Source organism: Odocoileus virginianus, chromosome 3 (genome assembly GCF_023699985.2).
Source record: "Odocoileus virginianus isolate 20LAN1187 ecotype Illinois chromosome 3, Ovbor_1.2, whole genome shotgun sequence".
In the NCBI taxonomy this organism is placed as follows: domain Eukaryota; kingdom Metazoa; phylum Chordata; class Mammalia; order Artiodactyla; family Cervidae; genus Odocoileus; species Odocoileus virginianus.
The window spans coordinates 3,201,907-3,227,468 of record NC_069676.1 but is presented as its reverse complement, the minus strand read 5'-3'; the positions used below and the strand labels follow the sequence as shown (position 1 = coordinate 3,227,468).

The 25,562-nt window shown below is 47.8% G+C and overlaps 2 protein-coding genes across 7 annotated transcripts in view; both read right to left on the bottom strand.

The window, feature by feature from the left end:
* The window catches only part of PBX4 (PBX homeobox 4), a 53,515-nt gene extending 31,494 nt beyond the window's left edge, over positions 1 to 22,021 (bottom strand). Inside the window, exons 1-2 of one of the 5 annotated variants that reach the window (XM_070461130.1) lie at positions 18,942 to 19,165; positions 5,812 to 5,877 (exon numbers count right to left, since the gene is read on the bottom strand). In XM_070461130.1, coding sequence (XP_070317231.1) covers positions 5,812 to 5,877; positions 18,942 to 19,093 — 218 coding nt within the window. In that variant the 5' untranslated portion in view covers positions 19,094 to 19,165. Of the gene's footprint in view, positions 1 to 5,811; positions 5,878 to 18,644; positions 18,814 to 18,941; positions 19,166 to 20,201 lie in introns of those variants that run through there. The other 4 variants (XM_070461138.1, XM_070461141.1, XM_020910513.2 and 1 more) reach the window with 4 other exon arrangements.
* Positions 22,022 to 22,102: 81 nt separating this feature from the next.
* Positions 22,103 to 25,448, bottom strand: LPAR2 (lysophosphatidic acid receptor 2). Of its 2 annotated transcripts, none has more exons than XM_020910505.2 (3): positions 25,250 to 25,448; positions 23,835 to 24,576; positions 22,103 to 22,995 (listed from the first exon to the last, which is right to left on the bottom strand). In XM_020910505.2, exons 2-3 carry the CDS (start codon positions 24,565 to 24,567, stop codon positions 22,682 to 22,684), a joined length of 1,047 nt encoding a protein of 348 aa, XP_020766164.1. In that variant the 5' UTR covers positions 24,568 to 24,576; positions 25,250 to 25,448; the 3' UTR covers positions 22,103 to 22,681. The 2 variants fall into 2 exon arrangements, with proteins under 2 accessions (XP_020766164.1, XP_070317255.1); XM_070461154.1 differs by having other exon boundaries at positions 25,282 to 25,426.
* Positions 25,449 to 25,562: the final 114 nt, after the last annotated feature.

Sequence of the window (25,562 nt, the reverse complement as noted above, 5' to 3'; positions counted from 1 at the left end):
GCAACCCACTCCAGTATTCTTGCCTGGAAAAATCCCATGGACAGAGGAGCCTGGAGGCCTACAAGTCTGTGGGGTCACAGAGTTGGACACGACTGAGCACACACACGCATATATACATAGCTGATTTACATCTAATCATGTGTTCCTTTTTTTTTCATTGTTTTTAGATTTATTTTTAATTTTTCCCAATTATTTTTATTAGTTGGAGGCTAATTACTTTACAATACTGTAGTGGTTTTTGCCATACATTGACATGAATCAGCCATGGATTTACATGTGTTCCCCATCCTGAAACCCCCCTCACACCTCCCTCCCCATCCCACCCCTCTGGGTCATCCCAGTGCACCAGCCCCAAGCACTTGTCTCATGCATCCAACCTGGACTGGCGATCTGTTTCACACTTGATAATATACACGTTTTGATGCTGTTCTCTCAGATCTTTCCACCCTCACCTTCTCCCATAGAGTCCAAAAGTCTGTTCTATACATCTGTGTCTCTTTTTCTGTCTTGCATATAGGATTATTGTTACCATCTTTCTAAATTCCATATATATGCGTTAGTATACTGTATTGGTGTTTTTCTTTCTGGCTTACTTCACTCTGTATAATGGGCTCCAGTTTCATCCAACTCATTAGAACTGATTCAAATGTATTCTTTTTAATGGCTGAGTAATATTCCATTGTGTATATGTACCACAGCTTTCTTATCCATTCACCTGCTGATGGGCATCTAGGTTGCTTCTATGTCCTGGCTATTATAAACAGTGCGGCAATGAACATTGGGGTTAATCATGTGTTCTTAAAAGTGGACAAACTCTCCCGGCTGTGGTCAGTGAAAGAGAGGCAATGACATAGGGTCAAGCCCAGTGTTGTGGGCTTTGGAGATGGAGGGACTGTGAGCTGAGGAATACAGGTGGAAAAGACAAGCTGGAAACGGCAAGGAAGTGGACACCCTCCCAGAGCCTCCAGTAGGAATCCCCTGCTGACACCTTGATTTTAGCTCAACAAGAGCCATGTCGGACTTGGAACCTACAGAAATGGAAGATCATAAATTTGTGCTTTTTAAGCGACGATGTGGCCATTTGTCACAGCTGGTAATAGAAAAAAAACACAGGAAGTGACGGAGGATCTCACAGGGTGGTTTGCATGTGATATATATTGCACTTTATTAGTGCTGATCTTTTTGAGATGTAATTCACACATCATAAAGTTTACCCTTAAGTGTATATATAATTCAGTGACTTTTAGCTAATTCATGACATGCAATTCTCACCACTACCTAATTCCAGGACACTTTCATCACTCCAAGGAGAAATCCTGTTCTCATTAGTAGTCATTCCACATTTCTCCCTCCTCCCACTCAACAATTCCTGATCTGCTTTCACAGATTTGTCTGGATATTTCATATAAAAGGAAATCACACAGCATGTGGTCTTTGGTGACACAGAGTACATTTTCAAAGTTCATCCAAGATATTGTGTATCAGTGCTTCCTTCCTTTTAATAGGCAACTAATACTCCGTTGTTAGAATATATTTTATTCATCTATTCATCAATTGATGGACATTTGGGTTATTTCCACCTTTTGATTATTATTAAAAATACTGCTACGAACATGCACGTGTAAGTTTTTGTGTGACCACACGCCTAGGGAGAATGGTTGGATCATATAGTAACTCTACATTTAACTTTTTAAGGAAATGGCAAACTTTTGCAAAGTGGCTGCACCATTTCCCCTTCCTATCAGCAACTTAACAGGGATTCAATTTCTCCACATCCTCAACACTTGTTACTTAAGAAAAAAAAAAATTATAGCCTCCCTTGTGGGTGTGAGGTGGTATCGCACTGTGGTTTGGGTTTGCATTTGTCTAATGGCTAAAGACGTTGTACATCTTTTCAAGCATTTATTAGTCACTTTTTTCGGTTGTACCAGGTCTTCACTGCTGAGTGCAGGCTTTCCCTAGCTGCGGCGAGCAGGCTTCTCATTGTGGGGGCTTCTCTCGAGGAGCACAGGTTTGGGCGTGTGGGCTTCACTAGCTGCGGTGTGCAGGTCTAGGGCACGTAGGCTCCAGTAGTGGTGGCGCTGGGGCTCAGTAGCTGTGGCTCTCGGACTCTAGAGTGCGGGCTCAGAAGTTGTGGCACACGAGCATAGTTGCTCTAAAGTTTGTGGAATCTTCCTGGACCAGAGATCAAACCTGGGTCCCCTGCATTGGAAAGCGGATTATTATCCACTGTGCCACCAGGGAAGTCCTATCAGCTTTCTTCTTCTTTTTTTTCTGGTGTATTTGGTCTTTTTATTTTTAATATTTACTGGGGTATAATTGATTTATGGGCTTCCCAGCTGGCTCAGTGGTATAAAGAACTTGCCTGCTAATGCAGGAGACCAGGGATTCAATCCCTGGGTTGGGAAGATCCTCTGGAGAAGGAAATGGCAACCCACTCCAGTATTCTTGCCTGGGAAATCCCATGGACAGAGGAGCCTGGTGGGCTTCAGTCCATGGGGTCACAAAAGACTTGGGCACGACTCAGCAACCACCACCAACAGCAACAACAAATAGTCGGTTTACAGTAGTGTGTGCTCTCAGGCGCACAGCCGGCCATCCTTTAGGAAAACATCTCTTCAAATCCTCCACTTGCTTGGCTGCGCTGGATCTCGGTTGCAGCACTTGGGGTGTCCGGTGTGTCCTGCGGGATCTCCTCCTGTGGCTCATGGGCTCTGTTTTTTCTTGTGGCCTGCTGCCTCCAGAGTCCATAGGCTCAGTAGTTGCGGGGTGCGGCCTTGGTAGCTCTATGGCAAGAGGGATCTTAGTTCCTCGACCAGCGATCAGACTCTAGTTCCCTGTATTGCAAGGTGGATTCTTAATCACTGGGCCATCAGGGAAGTCCCCTTTGTTCCTTTTTAAATTAGGCTATTTTTTATTGTTGAGTTGTAAGAGTTCCTTATATATTCTGGATACTAGGTGCTAATATGATTTGCAAATTTCTTTCTCCCATTCTGTAAGCTGTCTTTTGACTTTCTTTATAGTGTCCTTTGAAGCACAAAAGGTTTTCATTTTGATGACATCAAATTCATCTATTTTTTCCTTCTGCTGCCTGTGCTTCAGGGGTCATATCTAAGAAGCTGTTGAGACCGGAGGGCTTTGTGGCTTTGAGCGTTGAGCACATTTGCGGGAGGGTCTGAAAAGGAGGGCTGTGTTTTGATCAGGTTATACCTGAGATCCCTATAAGCTTCCCAAGAGGAAGAATCAGGTAGGCAGGTAGCACACAGACATGGACTCAAGGCTGGAGGTAAACAACATAAATGTTAGGAGAAACACTGACTGAAACTGCCCACCCTGGCCAGGCACCATAGTAACCATTTATGTGTTAGTTTACAACAGGAGGGCCTGGAAGAAATATGGAGTTCACAAGCCACCACCAATGGGAAGAATATGGGAAAGGTCAAAAGGAGACGCCATATGTCCTACCAACCTCCCAGAATCCTCCTTGCTGGAATCCATCCTGGCTGGATGCGTGTACCACCAGGAAGGACCCTGAGTCAGAATGTTGGCCAGAGACAACCTGGAAACTAACCCCATCACCATAAAACCCGAGACTGTGAGCCATGTGGCAGAGCAGTCCTCCTGGGTTCCCTCACCCTCCTTCTCTCTGCCCAGGCATCCCTTCCCAATAAAGTCTCTTGTTCTGTCAGCTCATGTGTCTTCTTGGACAATTCATTTCTAAGTGTTAGACAAAAGCCCACTCTCTGGCCCTGGAAGGGGTCCCCCTCCCCTTCCTGCGATGTAAAGAAGGAGCCCTGGGCATAGAGATGGCACTTTTAAGTCACAAGACTTGAGGGAATCACCACAGGAGAATGTAGATAGAGGGACCCAGGCCCAGGCTCAGCCATCTGGCCTTGGAGGGCCAAGCAGATGAGAAACTCCCGCAGAGGAGACTGGGGCCCAAACTGCCGGTGGGGAGGATCCAAGAACAGCTTCAAAGACAGAAGCGTAATCTGTGAGCAATGCTTCTGAGAGGTGAAGCAGGAGAAGAGACCTTGGATTTAGCAACATGGAGGTCACTGGTCACTGACTCAGTGGAGGGAGGAGAAGGTCGGGAGAGGGTGGGTGGAGGTGGGAAAGGAAGTGGAAGTAGCAACCACAAACTCTGACACCATCACAAAAAACAGCAAAGAAATGCAGCAAGTGCTAAAAGAAAGGGTGTATATTAATCATGTTGAAAATTTTTCTTATTTATTTTTAAAAAATTTATTCATTTATTCATTCATTTGGCTGCACCGGTCTTAGTTGCGGCATGTTCTGTCTTTTATGATGCTTTGACTTTGACATCCTGGGGCAGGGAGAGACCGACTTTCCCAGGGCTAGCTAAATCCACACATAACAACTTTTCCGAGAGTGTGTCTTTCATATGCAAACTCAAATCCAAGGCTCATACTCCTAACTACTGCTCTAACTCTCAGCACCAGTCAAGATGCCCCTAGCCCTAAATCACCCCAGGTGCCAGACACCAGATGAGGAGAGAGGAACTGCTGAAATTATTGAAACTATCCAATCCCAAACTTGCTCAGTTGTCTACCCAGCCTCACTGTTTCCTTCTCACATGTGCATGCTAAGCTGCTTCCGTCATGACCAGCTCTTTGCGACCCTATGGACTGCAGCCTGCCAGGCTCCTCTGTCCATGAGATTCTCCAGGCAAGGATACTGAAGTGGGTTGCCATTTCTTCCTCCGGGGGATCTTCCTGACCCAGGGATCGAACGTACATCTCTTACGTCTCCTGCATTGACAGGCGGGTTCTTTACCACTAGCGCCACTTCATAGAAATCCCAATAAAGGATCCAGGCCATGCCTTCTCCTCACTTCTGCCCACGTGGCGCTTCCCCATGTGGCCTGCATGGCGTGCACTGCCTTCTCTCAGGAATTTTAAGTGATAAACTCTTCTTTGGAAGTTGTCTCTGTCTTTCATCTTATTATACCTGATTAAAAACAAATCCTAGGGATTTCCCTGGTGGTCCAGTGGTTAAGAATCTGTCTTCCGATGCGGGGGACTTGGGTTTAATCCCTGGTCAACACACAACTCGCACACGCCTCGGGACAAAGCACAGAGCAACTGCTGGGCCAATGTGCTCTAGAGCCTGCACCCCACGGCTAGACCCCAGGCCCTGCAGCTAGAGGAAAGCCGCCACGCCACAGTGGAGAGCTCATGAGAGGCAGTGAAGACTCAGCACAGCCACAAACACCCAGATCCCAGGTACAAGCCGCAGAGAGGGGAGTCCAGGGCGGTGTTGGCTTCTTTGTTTGCTTTTAAAGACGGGAGACACTAGCACATGTCTGTATGCCCAAGAGCCAGTCTAGGGAGGGAATGTGATAACACAAGAGAGAGAGTGAGGACACCTGTAATCTCAAGGGTGTATATATATGCGAGAAGTCAGCATACCAATTTGATTGTTTGTAGCTAGGCTTCAACAGTACATGAACTGAGAAGTTCCAGATGTAGAAGTTGGGTTTAGAAAAGGATGAGGAACCAGAGATCAAATTGCCAACATTCACTGGATCATAGAAAAAGAGAAAGAATTCCAGAAAAACATCTACTTCTGCTTCATTGACTACACTAAAGCTTTTGACTGTGTGGGTCACAAAAAACTGGAAAATTCTTAAAGAGGTGGGAATACCAGACCATCTTACTTGCCTCCTGTGAAACCTGTACGCAGGTCAAGAAGCAACAGTTAGAACTAGACATGGAACAACAGACTGGCTCAAAATTGGGAAAGGAGTACATCAAGGTTGTATATTGTCAACCTGCTTATTTAACTTACGTGTAGAGTACACCATGCGAAATTCCCAGCTGGATGATGCATAAGGCTGGAATCAAGACTGCCAATCTGAAGAGGAGAAGGGGATGGGAGAAATATCAATAACTTCAGATATGTAGATGACACTACCCTTATGGCAGAAAGCAAAGAGGAACTAAAGAGCCTCTTGATGAAGGCGAAAGAGGAGAATAAAAAAGCTGGCTGAAAACTCAACATTCAGAAAACTAAGATCATGGCATCTGGTCCCATCACTTCATGGCAAATAGATGGGGCAACAATGGAACAGTGACGGACTTTATTTTTTGGGGCTCCAAAATCACTGCAGATTGTGACTGCAGCCATGAAATTAAAAGACGCTTGCTCCTTGGAAGAAAAACTATGATAAACCGAGACAGCATATTAAAAACCAGGGACATTACTTTGCTGACAAATGTCCATATTAGTCAAAGCTATGGTTTTTCCAGGGGTCATGTATGGACGTGAGAGTTGGACCATAAAGAAGGCTGCACACCAAAGAATTGATGCTCTTGAACTGTGGTGCTGGAGAAGACTCTTGAGAGTCCCTTGGACTGCAAGGTGATCAAACCAGTCAATCCTAAGGGAAATCAATCCTGAATATTCATTGGAAGGACTGATGTTGAAGCTGAAGCTCCAATACTTTAGCCACCTGATGCGAAGAGTCTACTCATTGGAAAAGACCCTGATGCTGGGAAAGACTGAAGGTAGGAGAAGGGGACGACAGAGGATGAGACGGCTGGGTGGCATCACCGACTCGATGGACATGAGTTTGAGCACACCTCGGGAGACAGTGAAGGACAGGGAGGTCTGCAGTAAATGGTGTCACAAAGAGTTGGACACGACTGAGTGACTGAGCAGCAACAACATGCCATTACTTTAACGTTTGCTGCTGCTTTAAACGTTTAAAAGCATTTGTGATTTTAAATCCTATAATGCTGTCATCCAAGCATCCATTATTAAAAGGTGCTGCCAAGGACACATAATGTACCTGAAAACCAGTAACTTCATCATGGAAGCCAAATGTGATTAACACCATGAGGAAGGCCATAACTCACTATAATGTTGATCCAAAGAATGTCCTCATTTTCAAATACTTTCCAAATTCACCATGTGCCCTGCGAGACGCCTTTCAAAAGGTTAGGGTTGGGGTGCAGAACTAAGATATACATCTCTGAAGCCAAATATGAGAATGTTAATGGGTGATGAGATTCGGTGTTCTGTAAAGCTGAACCCGAATGTTAGTCTTTTGTACACAGTGTACAGTAGTTGATCACATAGGATTATTATGCCAAAATGTTTTCCTTCCATAGAAGCAGTTATTATCATCATAAAAATGGACTCTGGTTAGAGCTTGTGGTGTAATTCTAAAAATACAAGGAAAGAGAAAAGAGAATAAAGTTGGCTGCTTTGCTTCTCAAAGGGGATTCTAGGAAAGTTTATTCCCAGGTCAGTTTCCTGCTTATAAAACATCTTACTTAAGATACATTATAAAGGCACCTTTGAATGAACACAAAATGATTTAACAGAATGTTTTTTGTGGTTTATTATGAAAAGTAAACAAATGTCTAACCTTCCAGCATGTTCCTGGCCTAGAGGTGATCAGCTGACAGCAAACCATTAATGATTTCATAAAGTATGACAGACCAGGGAATTCACAGCATCACCAAAAAGGATGAATTATTTTCTGCGAGGGACATACCCTAAGGTGACCCCCACTGAGTGTAATCTTCTCTCCTTGACTTTGGGCAGATTCTGTGACTTGCACGGCAGCAGTGGTGATGATACAGTCTAGCCTGCGGTTATGTTACGTTATGTATTACTCCAGTTTAGTAGACTGGGGAATGTAACCTTGAAGCCAGCTGCTATGTTGTGAGAGGGCTATAACTCGGAACTCGAGGGAGTCTCTGAGAGTTGAGAGCAGATCCCATCTGACAGCTAGCAAGAAAATAAGAACCTCCATCCTATAACTGCAAGGAACAGTTCTGCCAACAACCCTATGAGACTGGAAGAGGACCCAGAGCTTCAGATAGGAACACAGACCAGCCAACACCTTGGCTGATGCCTTGCGAGACCCTGAGCAGACGACCCAGCTCATATGTGCCCAGATTCCTGCCCATGGAAACTGAGATCACAAAGGTATGTTATTTTAAGCCATTAGGTTTGTGGCAATTTGTTACATAGCAACAGATAACTGACCAGATAGTAAGGTGGTGAATAGGGACTGTGGGCAGAAAAATAACGTCTGTGTTGGCACCTCTAGCAAGTACATGATATGTTCTGCCCAACCAAGTGTCTGCATTAAAACAAAACAAAATGTTAATATATATGAAGAAGTAAAATTCCAATGAATGAGAAATGATAAATCCTTTAAATAAACTTCTGAAGATAAACTAAATTAAAAAACAAATCTGTGAATATCCTTTTAAAACCAATCTGTAACAAAACTATTATCACATAGAATCATGCCAGAAAATGAAAGCATTCAGCCTTACCACCCTCCAAACCTACTTATTCAATATTTACAGGACAAACATTGAGGCACCACTATATAGTGGTCACTGTATAAGGAGAAAGGACTGTGGGAACGAATAGAAGATAAATCACATCCTGGCTTCTACCAACTACTATAGCTTCTAATTTTACCTATTATTTACTTTTCCAAATTATGGAATGACCTGCTTTTCTGAATGAAGTATTGTTTAATTTTATTTATTTTTGGGGTAGTTGTTGACTAATTTTTTGTTAAAGTATAGTTGACTTACAATGCTACATTAGTTTTGGGTGTGTGTGCATGCTAAATCACTTCAGTGGTATGCAGCTCTTTGCGACGCTATGAACTGTAGCCCACAGGCTCCTCTGTCCATGGGATTCTCCAGGCAAGAATACTGGTAGCGGGTTGCCATTCCCTTCTCCAGGGGATCTTCCCAACCCAGGGATCAAACCCAGGTCTCCTGAGGCTCCTGCTTTGCAGGTGGGTTCTTTACCACTGAGCCGCTAGGAAGCCCAGACTGGGGCGTACCCCATAGTAATTCAACATTTTTATAGCTTATACTCAAAACAAAGTTACTATAACATACTGTCTATATTCCCTATGCTATGCATACATTCCTATAACTTACTTATTTCGTAGCTACTACTTTGCACCTTTTAACCCGCTTCACGTATTCAGCCTCTCCCCCGGCCTTCTTCCCCCTGGAAACCAATAGTTTGTTCTCCGTGAGTCTGTTTCTGCTCTATTTATCCACTTGCTTTATATTTCAGATTCCACATATAAGTGCAGACACACTACCTATCTTTTTCTCTCTGACTTATTTTCTGAACAAGGTCTCATTTTAAATTATTGAGAAATTTGACTTAGAGATATATCCAGAGACCTTATCCCTTAGAATAGGATACTTCTTGAAAAAACTTCCCTGAGAGCAACAATGATCAAATATCTCAACAAAAGATGGAATCAAATCCCCTTAATTATTTTCGTTTCTGAAGAACTGTTTTAGCTGACAAATAATATGTACCTCCTGGAGACAGACCGAGGTGAAGAACAACAACTAGAAGACATGGTCCCTACCCTGAGGAAATAAAACCTTGATGGAAAACCTAGAAATTCACAGAGGGTGCCAAACTCCAGAAGGGAATGCAGCCCAGGAGACAGATGCCCCTGGCATTTTAAAATAAACTTCTTAGTAAACTAGGAAGAATCAAACTATAGTAGGTGTCATCAATCATTTGCACAGTCATTCAAAAAACAAACTTACACACAGTGAAACAAAAAAGGCTAAGTAAATGGGAATTGAGAATATGTTCTGATACCCAAGTTCAACCATGGAAATCATTACAGCAATTTTAGCAAAATGAAGCCTTGAACCAGGACCTAGCTTTGGCACTGGGAAACAAGGAAGATTATTAATACAACACAGGAAAAACTCTGTAGGACTTGAATGAAAGAACAGCCTTTACATAGAATAAGTTTGAGACTGCATAAAACTCATTTCAATGTTCTTATTTCCTAATTTGCCCATGGACTGGTCACGATTGACAATTTCTCACTCAAAACCACGGAGAGATGAGAATCTCTCCGAGCACAAGGTGAAGTGGCTACTCACTATCTGCTCCAATAAACTCAACCCCCTCAGCAAGGTATTTGAGGCTCTTCACCAGCATCTCTCTGACCTGCTCCCTCCTCTGGTCTTGAAAGTGAAAAGTGAAAGTGAAAGTCGCTCAGTTGTATCCGACTCTTTGCAACCCCATGGACTATACAGCCCATGGAATTCTCCAGGCCAGAATACTGGGGTGGGTAGCCGTTCCCTTCTCCAGGGGTCTTGGGGCAGTCCTACCTTTCTGTCAAGTCCAAGACTCCAATGGGTTGGCCTATCCCAGCCTGGATTCATTACTCCCTCCTCTATTCTATCGACAGTGCTTACTAGGCCTGGCCTGGGCATGATGAAGGCCTCAACTTACACATTTTAGAATGTCCAGGCCAGCACCACACTTGGCACAATAACTGAGCAAAGATTTGTTGAATTTGACTGAAGGCAAGGTAGAGGCTAGAGATGTCAAACTAATAGAGGAGAAATGAAAAGTGGCAGCGCTCTGACATCTCTAGACTGAAGTAGGGCAAGTGGAGAATCAAAAGCTAGGGTGAGAACTGCTAACTTCCTCGGTCAAAGAAGAGAGGAGAAGCCAAAGGCGCACAGGGCTCGGTTGGGAGCCCCTCCTGCTTGGTCTCTGTTATAGGGCTGATCTTCTGGTGGGCACTCATCCACTCGAGGAATGATGAGAACATATTAAGGGGTTTAATAACACTGCATGATGAGAGAGACAATCAAAAATGTCTGGCTGGAACACACCACATTTGGAGAATTCCCTAGAGGTTCAGTGGTTAGGACATTGGCGCTTTCACTGCTGGGGCCTGGGTTCAATCCCTGATTGGGGAACTAAGATCTTGCAAGCCTCATGACATGGCCAAAGTGGGGAGGTGGGGGAAACACTAGATTTGGGCAGGAGAAAGTGATGAATAAAGAAGAAAGTTGCTTTAATAAAAACTAAGAGCAAGAGCACTTAAACCACCGGAAGGCTCAATCTGCAAGAGAAGTGAGTGTCTCAAGACATTTCTGAAGAATGGATGGTAGAGAAGAGCCAATGACTACTCAACTTTCTTCTGATCCAGGACTAACACCTTAGAAAGGCTGGAGTACTTCAAGAAGTACTTATACAGGGAACAGAATAAACTTCATGCTCATTCCTTGCTTGGGGCTTGGCAAGGAATTCATGCTCTCCTGGACAGCAGAGAAGACAGGCAGTCACCCCACTGAGTCCCCACCTAGAAGGCCGTGCCCGCCACTCAGGTCTGACTGAACCATATGTTCCATGCCTTCCTTGCACACACGCTTGCCCCAGCCTGGAATACTGTTGCCTCCTTAGCCTAGGCAGAGCCTCTCATCCAGGCCACAGTCATCTCCTCGGGGGATGCTTCTGACACCCGGCCTGACTTCAGCTGGACTCTGGTGTCCCAGGGTGCACAGTTCACGGGCTCTCATCTTGCTGACAGGTAGTGTCTCTTGCCCTGGCTGATCGAGTCCTCATCACCCTCTCTGGTCGCCTCTGCACTGCACTCTGCAGTGTCTGCCTCTCCTGAACTGTGAACTACTGGGACTCACTGCTCTATCCCCAGAAGCTGGCGCAAAAGGAAAGGTTACTGAACAGTTGAGATTAAATTCGTAACAATGAACTTTAAAAACAGCTTCTGATGCTCCAGTCCAGCTTTCTAATCTTCCCCAGTACTGGATCAGCTCCAAGCTCCTCTGAGTGATGTCATGCTCTAGGGAGCCCGTGGGGCACTGGGAGAAGCAGGGAGGACAGCAGGTCAGCACCAGAGTTCAAGAGAGTAAGGCCAAATCTCCAACCAGCCACACCCTAGTCATCTGACCTCAGGCAAGTTCTTACTCAGGTTCAGTTCCTCTTCTAGAAGCTCAGTGAAAGCACCCACTTCCTAGGGTTTTTGGGAGATTTAAATGAGAGACAGAAATTATGGCTGTCGTCATCATCATCGACCACTGTATTCTGAGAGGTGCTGGGTGCTGTGCTGTGCTTAGTCGCTCAGTCGTGTCCGACTCTTTGCGACCCCACGGACTGAAGCTTGCCAGGCTCCTCTGTCCGTGGGATTCTCCAGGCAAGAATACTGGAGTGGGTTGCCATGCCCTCCTCCAGGGGATCTTCCCAACCCAGGGATAGGACCCAGGTCTCCTGCATTGCAGGTGGATTCTTTACTGTCTGAGTCACCAGGAAGTTCATACTTTCACTTAAATGACTGAAACCTGCTCATTTATGAAACTTTTCTGAAACATTCACATATTGCTTTACTTACTGATAAAACCACTTCCAAAGGGATTTTGATGTGATCCTAGACAGCTTCAGAAAATCATTTTAAAACCAGCAAAGTCCAACTCTTGGGAAAAGTACACCAAGGACAGCAAGACTTTCCTTTGGCACTAGACCAAGTCAAGCTAAGTGTGTTAAGCTAGGAGCAGAGCTAAAACCTGCAAGCAGGCTAAGGACACAGACTGCCAGTCACCAAGTCGACTCATATTTACAGAACCTCCTTAAGGGTGACGAAAAAGAAAATTTCAGCGCTGAAATTTTACTTCCCGGGTTTGGACTAATAGATCCTCTCTTGCTAATGCTATCTGGCTTTAGGAAATTACAAACCATAAATTCCTCTTCTGACTCCTTGCATTCTTTGATGGGTGGGCTCAAAGGCTGAATGCTCTCTGAAAAGCATTAATGTGCTTACTTCTAATGGTCTGTGTTCCCATATTTAGTATCCCAGAGGTGCCGAGACAAGGGGCACACCATTCACTCGTCAGTACATGCCTCGCCATCTAAGTAAGTTCTAAGAACAGTCAAATTTATGTCATCATCACCTTTTAATATTCAGAACTTAATCCATATTATAAGTAAAATCTGCAGAAATACTGGAGGAATTAAGAAAGTCATGCAAATTTTGACCAGTGGAAAATATCTTACAAGTCATATAAGTAAAAATCAAATTAAAAATCGTTTCTGCCTAAGGAAAGTTATGAAGGTCCTAATTGAAGTGTCCATTATGTTGCCTAAAAGCCAACCTCTAAATATAACCTTTTTAGTTTCAGGTACACCACTCTATATGCCACATAGCTAGCTCCTAACACGTATAACAGGGATGGTTTTTTATCATATAATCTCATCTGTTGCATTGTAATCCCTTTAAAAATTTTTTATTTATTTAATGAATTTATTATTTGGCTACATCAGGTCTTAATTGCAGTATGCAGGGTCTTTTAGTTGCAGCATGTAGGATCTAGTTCCCTAGCCAGGGATCGAAACTGGGCCCCCTGCATTGTGAGCACAGAATCTTAGCCACTGGACCACTAGGAGTCCCTCTTCATCATATTTTTATTTATTATATATAAAGCTTTTTTACCCTAAAAACCTTAGTACTACTCCCCATTGGTCATTTGCTGCTGCTGCTAAATCGCTTCAGTCATGTCCGACTCTATGCGACCCCATAGACGGCAGCCCACCAGGCTCCCCTGTCCCTGGGATTCTCCAGGCAAGAACACTGGAGTGGGCTGCCATCAAATTCTACAAACTAACACGAATTTGAGCTATGGTTTTATAGACTATGTATAGGAACTATTAGAAACAATGCCTGGAACCTCTAAAACCTGATTTCCTTGGACTGGAAATTAAACAGGCCCTAAAACAAGAGGGCCCCAAGCCCCCAGATCAAAAGTATCATCTAGAGGGGAAAACAATAAACTATTTTTTGATTTTTATTCAGTTCATTTCTAATTTTCTTTTTATATTAAGTAGGCAAAACAATGCTAATATGTGACCCTTGTGGTTAATTTTAAATTCCTTATGCCCACACACAATTTTGGCTCAAAAGTGATTTCCATTTGTCAGATTAACCATCCACTCAAGGAGATCAAACCAGTCAATCCCGAAGGAAATCAACCCTGAATATTCATTGGAAGGACTGTTGCTGAAGCTGACGCTCCAGTACTTTAGTCACCTGATGTGAAGACCCAACTCATTGGAAAAGACCCTGATGCTGGGAAAGATGAAGGCAGGAAAAGGGGACGACAGAGGATGAGATGGTAGGATGGCATCACTGACTCAACGAATATGAATTTGAGCACTCTGGGAGATGGTGAAGGAACAGAGAAGCCTGGGATGCTGCAGCCCACGGGGTCGCAAAGAGTCGGACACAACTTAGTGACTGAACAACAAAAACAGGCTAAAATGATCCATGAAAACTGAAGTAAGCAACACATTCTCATCCCTACTCTTTTTTTTCCATCCCTACTCTTGAGGGTCCAACCTCTCCAAGGGTGGTCAGGGATCAGCACCCTGGGAGATGGTTAGAAATGTGGACTCTTTGGCCCCACTGGGACCTGGTACAACAGAATCTGCAATGCAATAGGATTTCTACAGAGATCTGCTGCAGGTCCAGCTGAGAGAAACATTGCTCTAAAGCCCAACTGTCTGGAAATTTCTTCAGTGATGGAAATGTTTTTTACCTTCATTAATATAGTAGCTATTAGCCACATGTGGCTACTGAGCACTTGAGATATAGCTAGTGTGGCGGAGGAACTGAATGTTTAATTCAGTTTTAATTTTTACTTTTAATGCATTTTATTATTTTTAATTATTATTATTTTTTTGCTGCTCTGCGTGGCATGTGGGATCTTAGTTCCTCAACCAGGGACTGAATCTGTGCCCCCTGAAATAGAAGTGCAGAGTCTTAACCACGGGATGCTGAGGAAGTACTCAATTTTAACGCATTTTAATTTAATTTACGGCAAGGGGCTATCACATCGGACAGTGTAGCAAGTACCTGCATTTCCTTGCAAGCGAATGGTCAAGAAGTGACCACAACAGCCAAATCTGCCAATCTGGCAGCACAATCCATCTATCCTTCCAACACGCAAAATGACTTGAAGGCCAGTCCTATTTAGCTGCTTCTCCTAGAACATCAGGCCTAAAGCCTAGGTCTCCAGGGTGACACTGCTGACCACTCTGCATCCCTTTTTATTTTTTTAAAGGTAAGAAGTGGATTTATTTAGATTCAGAGAGAAGTACACTCTACAGACAGAGTGTGGACCACCACAGAGGGTGAGTGGTGAAATTTGGCGTGGTTAGTTTTTATAGACTATTTTTGCTCAGGTTCTTGATGTCTCATCGCAGAAAGAATTCAGTGAGAGACAAAGTGATAGGTAAGAAGTAGGTTTATTTAGATTCAGAGAGACCACACTCCACAGACAGAATGTGGGCCATCGCAGAGGGTGAGTGTGGCCCCTTTTTAAATTAAATTTCCAAAACTCACCCCTCAGTTTTCCCAGGTCCAGAGTTTTCACCCTGACTTCTTAGGAATCTCACTGCTGGACAAAAGTAAGTCCACCAGCCTTTGATGAGTGGCAGCTTTCAGACCCCAGGGCACCTGAAGCCTGAGGATTCTCAAAGGTGTGGTATACAAGCACACTGTTTGGGGCCATGGTAGCGGGGTGGGGGGCCCAGAGATTGCACCGGATTTTCAAAGGGGCCCATGATTCAAACACTGGTTAAGAACTCTGGGAGGAAGGAAGAACTTTAGAGCCTGACAGTCCTGACAGAGGAGCCTTCAACCCGAGTCTGGCAATGTCATAAACCCTTCATAAAGGGTTTCAAAGGTATTCATAGAGGTATTTAAAAGAAGTAAATGAAAAAAATCTATGTAAACTTCAAAATGTAAAATGTACTATTATACAAAATAAGGCTATACGTGATAGAGTGAATATACTCAGAAAATCTTTGGCAAATGAGAGAAAAATTTCTGCCTTCTTGGTTCCATATAAGAAATGAATGAGAACATGGTCAGTGAAAGGTCCAAATCAGAAACTGTAAAACTGTCCCTTCTCCAGGAAAAGCTCAAGGTATCACCCAAGAAAGTCAGAAGATCATTCAAGGAAACTGGTTATCCCTCACACAGGAAGTCTCCAGCTGATGAGGGCTGAATTTCAACTAAGACGGTGCATTCCAAGGTCCCCAGTGTCCATCTACTATCTGGGTAGCCGGAAGGAAGAACAATACACAGTTCACTATTCCAAGACTCCATCAAGCTGAAGCTGTAATGACAAAGTGAGTTACACCGGAGCTGCCTTCCTAATAACAGAGAAAGGTGTAAGAAAAATCCAGGCTTAAGGAGGACAGTGTGCTTTCCTTCTTTAAACACATTTAATGGTGATGAAGTGGGTTTCTCTGGTTGGCTCAGTGGTAAAGAACCCGACTGCCAGTGCAGGACAACTGAGTTTGATCTGGGGGTCAGGAAGATCCCCTGGAGAAGGAAATGTCAATGCATTCTAATGATTTTGCCTGGAAAATCCCACAGACAGAGAAGCCTGGCAGGATACAGTCCATGGGGGTGCAAAGAGTCAGGTATGACTTAGCAACTGAACACGCACGCATGGACAAAGCAGGTTGAGAGGGCCTCAAATCTGAGATGAAAAATTCTTTCTTGCCAGCCAGTTGAGCTAAATGGATTCCAGGGGCCATGAAGGGGTTGGCAGGGCACAGAGACAGCGCAGGGTCAAAAAGACTCAGAAAGGTCTCACCCAGTTGGCCAATCAGGGAAGACACAGTTTACTCCCCTGCGCAGGTTGATAACCTACCTGGCTGCTGGGTTTACTATAAGGAATGAAAAGTTAAAGTGTCAGTCGCTCAGTCAGGTCCGACTCTTCGCAGCCCCATGGACTTCAACCCGCCAGGCTCTTCTGTCAACAGAATTCTCTAGACAAGAATACTGGAGCCAGGAGCCATTCCTTTCCAGGAACAGACCCACCCAAGCTGTGTTTTCTCCAAAGCGGAGTAAGTAGCCCGCCCACTAGAGGACTAAAGACTGGTGTCTGGACTTGGGGGACTTTTAGGGCCCTGCATTCATCTAGAGGCTACACAAGAAGTAGAGCAGATGTGAAGCTCCCCAAAGTCTCAAAGTAGAAACCCCAGGGCTCTTTCTACCTCCAAAAGGAAACAGGAATCAGCTACTTAACAGCTCCGGGGTGGGAGAGCAAGTACCATACCCTCCCTTTTCAGCTTCTTAGCCTTCAAAGAAAAAGGACTCTCTTTGAGAACAGCAAGTAGTGACTGACTGCATTCCATTCTAAAGCCTACCTAAGGGAGTTGAGATTGACAAGGGAAAAGCAGCAGCCTCGGGCTGTGCTGGGCTGCCACATGCCTGAGGAAGGCCACGTCTGAGCGGAGTTCAAGCTGCTTAAGCAGCTCCAGGCCTAGAACAGAAGGAACACAGCTAACTTGGCCAACACTGAAAACACTGCTTCTGTGGTTCCTGGGTGTGAAGAGCCCATTTTCCCTTCTCCCAGCTCCAACAAATCCAGAATCTAAGTGCCACAAAACCTGACTGAATACTAGGTGCCAGGTATTGTGCACAGCCCTGGGAATACAAAGGGAAGTACAACAATGCCCTTGCTCTCAGACTGGCTTAGCAGACAGGGCATCACAGAAGGGCACCCTCTCCCGGCCCAGCTCTTTGTGCCAGGAATCACCTCTATTCAGCACACTGCTATTATGATGACTGTTTATAAGTTAGTCTCCCCCATACCTTACTTCTGAATGAGCTTATTATAAGAGAACCTCTTAGCCATCCTGGTTTCTGTACGCCTAGCACACTGCTCCAGTGCGGGTGGGGGTGGAAGTATGTATATGTGACGCTCTTAACTTTCCAGATACAGGCCTTGAAACTGTGGAAAGAACTGACATGTTATAAGAAGAGGAGGAAAGAAAGTGTGAAGAAGGCCTGCCACAGCCACCTTTTAATTGCCTTCTCTGTTTCTGGGGCTACTGTTCACCTGGCTTTGTAACCTGTCCTCCCTGGAAGGTTCTAGGCACCGTACAATTCACACCTCCAGACCCTGGTCCCATCCACAGGGACCATCCTTTACCCCACATAGGCCCCACTCAACAAGACCTCATCTTCCAAAAGGCTATCATTCAGTGCTTTGCTCCTTTCTAATAATTCAAGCAGACCCCAAACACAATGGGCTGCCTCGAGAAGCACATTCTACCAGTCCTGGCTGGCTGACAAGTGCTAAGTGGAGGCGAGACATAAAAGCCACTGTGATTTTCCCACTACACCTGAAATAAAACCCAGACTCCTTCCCGAGGCTTGTCATCCCCATGTGATCCTAGTTCCAGACTCTCTCCACTCCACTGGGGACTCTCAGTCCTCAGCTGTGCTTTCTTCCTGCCGTTTCCCACCCTGGGGCTTCTGAAGGTGCTGTGCCCTCTCCACCTGGCTTCCCACAGCTTTCCATCCCTTTACTTACAGTTTTTCTCACAACTTATTTTTGTTGTTATTTTCTCTCACACCATTAGCTTGAGAACAGTGACTATGTCAGCACCCAGCTCTGTGCCCCATACATAGTATCTAGCAAATATTTGCCAGATTAATTAAAAAAGGGGGCGGGGATCCTCTGTCTCCACTCAGCTTCCACACTAACCTTTTTACTGGATCATTTCCAAATCAAATGACACCATCTCTTCATTACCCAGTCTTATTTCCCACAACTCATTCTCCATTACCGACCCCCTCCCCAATTTCCCATCTTCATAAACACCACTGATTCATTCAGTTGTCCATTATTCACGAATCCTGTGTGTACCCACCTCTCAGCCCTTACACCCCTCATCTCCAAAACTCTTCCCCCTTATATTCCATAACCCTTGAAACCACTTTTCACCATAAACCTCTCCATCCACAAACTCCTTAAACCCATCCCTCTCACCTCAGGACGAGCTCCTAAAATCCATCCCTCAACTGCTTAGTTCCATAAGCCCCCTTTCAATCCGTTCCACTTTAACCCGTCACGTCCCTTCCTCCTCAGAATCCCGCTTCAGTCCTCCTTAAGCCTCCCCCTCCCATGCGCCCTGCCCTCCCTCTCTTCGCCCAGAGACTCACCACATCTCTCACCTTGCACCTTCCTCACCCCTCACGACCCCAGCTGCCCCGGTCCTGGCCCCTCAGCCCGCCCCCTTCAGTGAAGCGACTTTGGAAGGCCCCCCCACCGAATCCGCGCCAGCACCTGGCCTGCGCTTCGTCCAGGCTCTGGTCGGTGATGGCCATGATCTGCTGCAGGACGTCGCCTGTGCTGGAGCCCGGTGGGGGCCCGGTCGGCGAGCGGCGCGGGGCAGGCGGTGGCGGCGCGGGACGCGGCGGGCGCTGCGGAGCGTCCATGAGCTGCGGGTGCTCAACCAGGAGCCGGCGAGCCTGCAGAGCTCGCGCGGACGTCGTAGCCAACTGCTGCCGTCGGTGCGCACCGCGCGCGCACCCCGGAGCCCCGCCCCTCGCCGCCGCCTACGGCCAACCGCCGCCAGCTAGGCGGTGACGCCCCGCCCAGGGACACGCCCTACTATCTCCGCCAGCCAATCACCGCCGCCCAAGCAGCCAGGCCCCGCCCACAGACATGCCCCCTACCAGCCCCTCTCAACCGCCTAGGACTCTTGGAGGTTGCTGAGGCAACGGCGCTTTCAATTTTAACCCCCTTCCTCTTCCCTGCCGGCCCAGACTGTGAAGAATCCGCCTGCAATGCGGAAGACCTGGGTTCGATCCCTGGGTTGGGAAGATCCCCTGGAGTAGGGAATGGCGACCCACTCCAGTGTTCTTGCCTGGAGAATCCCCTGGACAGAGAAGCCTGGCGGGGTACAGTCCATGGGATCGGACTGAGCGACTAAGCACACATTCTTCCAGCCGGAGAGGGCGACGCCGGTTTTGCTCTGCTTCGGAGACTCCCACCTCTCACATCTCTGCCTTCCGCATTTCCTCAGAGCGACCGCTCCTGCTCAGAGACACTTTACTTCTCCTCAGAGCCAGAGCCCACCCCCTCCCCATTTCATAGGCTCCCATGTCTCAGAGCATCCCTCAGGAAACTACACACCTCAGATCCTAACTTCTCAGACACTGCACTCTTCCTTAAAGCCACCCTTTCTTTTCAGACCTTCCCTTGCCTTTCAGAACCCCATCAACACCCCCCGCGCCACCCCCCCCCCAATCTCCAGAAACCCTGAGCCCCAGACCCCTGCGCAGTGAGCTCAGCCTAGCGTCCCATCAGGTAGGTCACCGGGGCTTCCAGCCTCCTGGCTCCCCCTGCTGCACCTCTAGTGTTCATGGGTGGCACAGGAATATGAGGGGATGGTGGCTGGGAAGTTAAAACTGAGTGATTTTCTCAGTTGCAGAATCCAGTTCACCTTTCAAGATTCAGCTTAAGAGTGACCTTGCTTGTTTATTCATTCTTTCACTCTACAACATTCTGCCAGCACTGGAAGGATGCTTTCTGAGGACCTACCCTGTGATGCATCCCCGAATCAGAGTGAATCTTCACAGGCCTTTGTTTCCAGCTGTTAGGACTCCCACCATCAGAGGAGTCTTGTGTGAGAGAAAAGGATTTATTATTGGACATAAATCACTTCTCCAAAGTCATGGAACCTCCCAGAGCCTGTTTGCTTTGGGGACAGATTTCTGACACAGGCTCAGAAAGGAACCTCAACTTCCTGGGAACATTTCAGAATCTTCTTCCCACTGCTGTTGGAGAGGAAATGCAAACACCATCTAATGTGAAAACCCCAACATGGCCCCAGTTAACAGGAAGTACTAGAACATGTGGGGACCATGTAAATGTCAGACTAGCATGGTCAGTGACCACACAAAAGACCTGAAAAGTGGTCAGTATTGAGTACCGTCTGATACAAAAAAAAAACCTGAAGTCACCTGGTAGAAAGGAGAGAACCTACGGGGGAGGGGAAAACTGATGGCAAAAGATCCCAAAGGAGACCAGAATTGTGTGGGTTAGAACCTGGAAGGTGCTGATGCAACAGCAGCCAGCTCAGAGCACATGAAACAGAGCTGCCTTTGGAGACCACTGTGGGGGGGGGGGGGGTGGTTCCCACCCCACAGGAATTGATTGACTGCCTCTGCATCTGAAACAAATACTCCTGTCCAACAGGCATGGAGCTCCATGGAGACAAGGACTGTGTACTCATCTGTGTGGTAGAAGATGCTGGCCAAGGTCATCACTTCTGGCAATTCAGGGCTCAAGGAACCACGCTTCCCACCTTGGACCATGGGATACCTAGCATCCCAGTTTATTCATGCCTCCTCACAGAGCTGTTGTAGGGCTGGGAGAGTTTCCCAAAGGGAAACCCAGCCCCATGCAATGTAGAAAGACCTACATGTTTTTGGCTCTTTGGCAATGCATGTGTTAGTAGTTTAAGAATTTGGTCTCTGATGGGAGGCCTGGGTTCAAATTCTGGCTAGGTGTGGAAGCAGAGAATCTAGATCCTGGTTCACTCTGTGCTTAGCAGATTGCCTCTATGAGCATCTGAGAAGGGGTTCATCATGGGTCTGGCACATCTGAGACCATAGGGTGAAGTGGGGAAAGCTGGGCTGAGCTTGTGATTAATTCTGGACTTTATGGAAAACTGAAGTCCTTTCTTCAGGGGCCTCTCTAGCCCCCTTTGTGTCCTTCTGAAGCTATGTAACCATGCACCAAATCTCAGTCTTTTAGGGCCACTGTCCTCACATGAAAAATATAATACCTTTGCCACAAGAAGCAGGTGGCGATTAATGTATGTAAAGTACCCTGATGCTGGGAAATAGAGGGCAGGAGGAGAAGGGGGGACAGAGGATGAGATGGTTGGATGGCATCACCAATTCAATGGACATGAGTTTGAGCAAGCTCTGGGAGTTGGTGATGGACAGGGAAGCCTTAACGTGTTGCAGTCCATGGGGTCACAAAGAACAAAGTACATATCTGTGTGCCAGGCATAGCAGAGGAGCTTGAGAAATGGCAACTTGAAAATCCTGCATGCTGATCCGTGGACCCCACAACCTCAAGCCCATCTATTATAGGTAGGTGATAGAGTGGGCAATGGGATAGACACACCTGACTATTAACAACCTGGACTCAGACAAAAGGGCAAGCAGGAGGCTTACACAGGCCAGGAACCACTCTGGGCTCCAGAGGCTGGGAACAGAGAGGCAGGTGGCAAGATGAAGGCAGGGGAACAGATGGAGGAGGCAGAGCACAAAAGGAAATGAGAGATGGAACAAAAGCCATACAGAGACCAAGGGGGGGGGTGAGAACAGGGCCGAGGAGATGCCACGGTGAAGGATCCCAGCTCAGTCTGAGCCAAGGTGGACAATTCTGGGACACAGGGACAGACAGACCAAGCTGATAACAGAAGAGGCTTTGGAGATCTCAGAGTAGAAAAGTTTACTCCTTAAATCACGCCCTCCTTGTAGACCGCCTCAGTTCTCATGGGGACAGGCAAGACCCCTGAAGGCTGCAAGGGGTCATAGACCTTTCCCAGCTCACACTCAGCACTCCTGTCTGTGCCCCTAAACAGTCAGCCTCAGGCAGACGAGGCACCCATAGTCTGTCCGTGTTACCCTGCTTCCCTGGGCTGCATGGCCCGAGAGTCCTCATCTCTCTCATCTTTATCATCCATGCCACCACAGACAAGAAAGCAGTCCACAGGGGTTACCAGGCATGTGCAGAAAAAAAAAATGTTAAAAAGCCCCCCAACCTTCAGAGCCCGATTCTTGCACCCCATTCAACTCTCTCCTAGTTGGATAGATGACCCTATCCCACAAGCTCAGAGACAGACACAGCTGCGTGCCTGGGTAGGGCTGGCAGTGGTCCATGCCATGTCAGACTGACGGTCTGCCTTTAAGTCTGGCCCGCAGACGGGGTAGAGCCAGGCGCATCCACAGTGGCCCGGGGCAGCGATGTGGCATTTGCTGTACCCTGCTGAAGTTCAAGCTTAGCTAAAGGGTGGAGTCCATCAGGGAATGGCCGTTCTCAGGAAGCATGATGCGAGTGCTGGTGCCCATGTGGGTGGCGGTTGTGTAGCGAACAGACTCGTGGGTAGACGGGCGGAGGCACCAACAGCATAGAAGACGGCGGAAGGTGCGGCGCATCTCAGCATCACGGCACGAGTACACCACGGCATTGACCAGCGAGTTGGCCTCGGCTAAGAGTAGGAAGTACTTCTCCACTGCCAGGACATTGCAGGACTTGCAGCCCAGACCATCCAGGAGCAGCACCACCTGGCCCGGCGTCCAGCAGACCACAAATGCCCCTGTGGGACAGAGCCTGATGTGAGCAGGGCCAGCTGTTGCAACCGCTCAAAGCTGGAGGGAATCTCTAGATCTTGGGCGACAGCTGAGCAGTTTGCAAGGAAGGGCTGCCTGTCTTGCTGCCTTTGCAGCATGATGGGCAGAACGGCTAAGAAGGGGAACCTTTCTCTGATTTGTCTGCCTTTCCTAACTGGTACACGGTGGATAGGTGGGAGTAGGAAATGGCAACCAGCTCCAATATTCTTGCCTGGAAACTCCCATGGACAGTGGAGCCTGGCAGGCTACAGTCCATGGAGTCGAAAAGAGTCGGACATGACTGAGCAGGCACGCACACAGTGGACAGGACCCTGGACATTGAAGATTCTTTGGTGGAAAGGAGGTCACTGTAGGACTGGCCAGTTAGTTGGTGGGGGAAAAGGAATGATTGGGAAGAGTTGCCCTGTTTCTTCGGGGTGGTGTGTGTCCTCAACCCAGACCATTCTATATTTAACAGCCGAACTGACCTCATTACTCCTGGCTAAGAACCCTTAAATTCCCACGGAACTCAGAACAAGCTATGACTCCTGTCTGTACCCTTGAAGGCTGTGCTGACCTCTCCTCACAGAACAGCTAGATGGGCCTTCTTCTCTCTTTGGGCTGGGGCCTTCTTCTCTCTTTGGGCTGGTCCTGTAGGAGCTCTTGCTTTTTTTTTTTTTGAGCTCTTGCTTTCTGTTCCCTCTGCTTGGAACTCTTCCCTGGTCTCATCTCAGGTATCACCTCCCTGGAGAACACTCCCCATTCAAGTCGTCCCCTCCCATCACGCTCGATCAGACTGGCAGTCGGGAAGCAGGGTACCACTCACCTAGGATGATGACAACAGTCTTGACCAGGTTCAGCGTTGTTTCACGGTAGCGGGGGTAGCAGCTGACATGCTCAGCCATGCGCTGCACTCGCCGCCTCACATAGAAGAAGATGCGGGTGTAGACGGCCACCATGAGCAGGAAGACGAGGAGACTGGACAGCGCCCAGACGGTGAGGTAGGAGCGGCTGAGCAGGGGGGCCATGCGGGAGCAGCGGTCCAGGGCACAGAGGCAGTGCCAGAAGTGGGCAGGCAGCAGCCCCAGCCCCAGCGCGGCCACCCACACGACCACGATCAGCATGATGACCCGGCCTGGGGGCAGGCGGCTGTGCAGCTGCACGGCCATCACACTGCAGTGCCGCTCTACGGCAATGGCCAGAAGTGTGGCCACGGAGGCCGTCAGGCTCGTGTCCAACAGGCCCTGCCGCACGAACCAGCCCCGGAGTGACAGCCGAGCTGTGCGTGGGCCTGTGTGGAACATGAGGAAGAGGTAGGCCACACCGGCGAAGAGGTCAGCTGCGGCCAGGTTGCCAAGCAGGTAGTAAATGGGTTGGTGGAAGCGGCGATTGGAGGCGATGGCTGCGATGATCAGCAGGTTGGTCAGAAGAACCAGCACGCTGACAGTCAGGCCCAGCGCCACCACAACCAGATCTTTGGGCCGCCAATGGGAGCTGAGCTCCTTGCCACTGTTGTTGTAGAAGAAGCCGATGGTCTCATTGTAGTAGCACTGGCCCATGGTGACAATCTGGGGGCGGAGAGGGAGAAGTCAGTACCGGCAGTCCTTGGTGGAAGGACACAGAGGGGAGCAGCAGCCAGAGGGAGGGTTAAGCCAGGAAGGGCAAGTGTCTCAAATACAGACGAAAGTGAAAGTGAAAGTCGCTCAGTCATGTCCAACTCTTTGAGACTCCATGGACTGTATAGTCCACGGAACTCTCCAGGCCAGACTACTGGAGGTGGGTAGCCTTTCCCTTCTGCAGGGGATCTTCCCAACCCAGGGATGGAACCCAGGTCTCCTGCATTGCAGGCCGATTCTTTACCAGACGTCTGACCACCAGGGAAGATGCCTCATGGCAAAGTGGCACTGGTGGGGACAGGGCTGACCTGCAAAAGCAAGCTCCATGAGTTGGGGGGTGGGCAGCTGTTGCTTAATTACGAATAAGCCTCTTGTAAAGATATCCCCTGAATCAAATGACTGGGCGGTTTTGTTTTTCACAGAAAAAAGCAAAACAAAACTCATTTGCCCACCGGGGGCCAATCTGTAACCAACTTGTGTTGGGTGGTGGTGGGGGGGCATTGATTGGGGCAGGACAAAGGGGTGTAAGCTGTGAAAGGACAAGGGAGGGTCAGTTTGGTGTTGGGGTCAGTGCAGGGAGCAGAGACCAGCGGGCGTGTTTGCAGGGTGGGGCCCCTGCTAGGACCTGGCAGGAGGTCGGTGCTGGGGTGTGGTGACCTGGGCGATCAGATTGGACAGTGAGGCAGCTCCATTCGTTGGGCGGCGGGCTTGGCTTTGCGCGCGCGTGCTTCCGAAGCAGGCGGTGCGTCGGGCCGCTCCGGGTGGGAGTGAAGACGCTGGCGGCCTCTGGGACAAAAGGGGCTGTCAGGAAGGCAGCGGCAGGCCCTCAGGCTGGGGGAGGAGAAGGAGGAAGGAGAGAAGGGTGAGGCGCCCGGGCCCCGCGGGCACGTGCCGCGCCCTCCCCGGAGCCCGCGCCCACCCACCCCCCGTCGATGCCG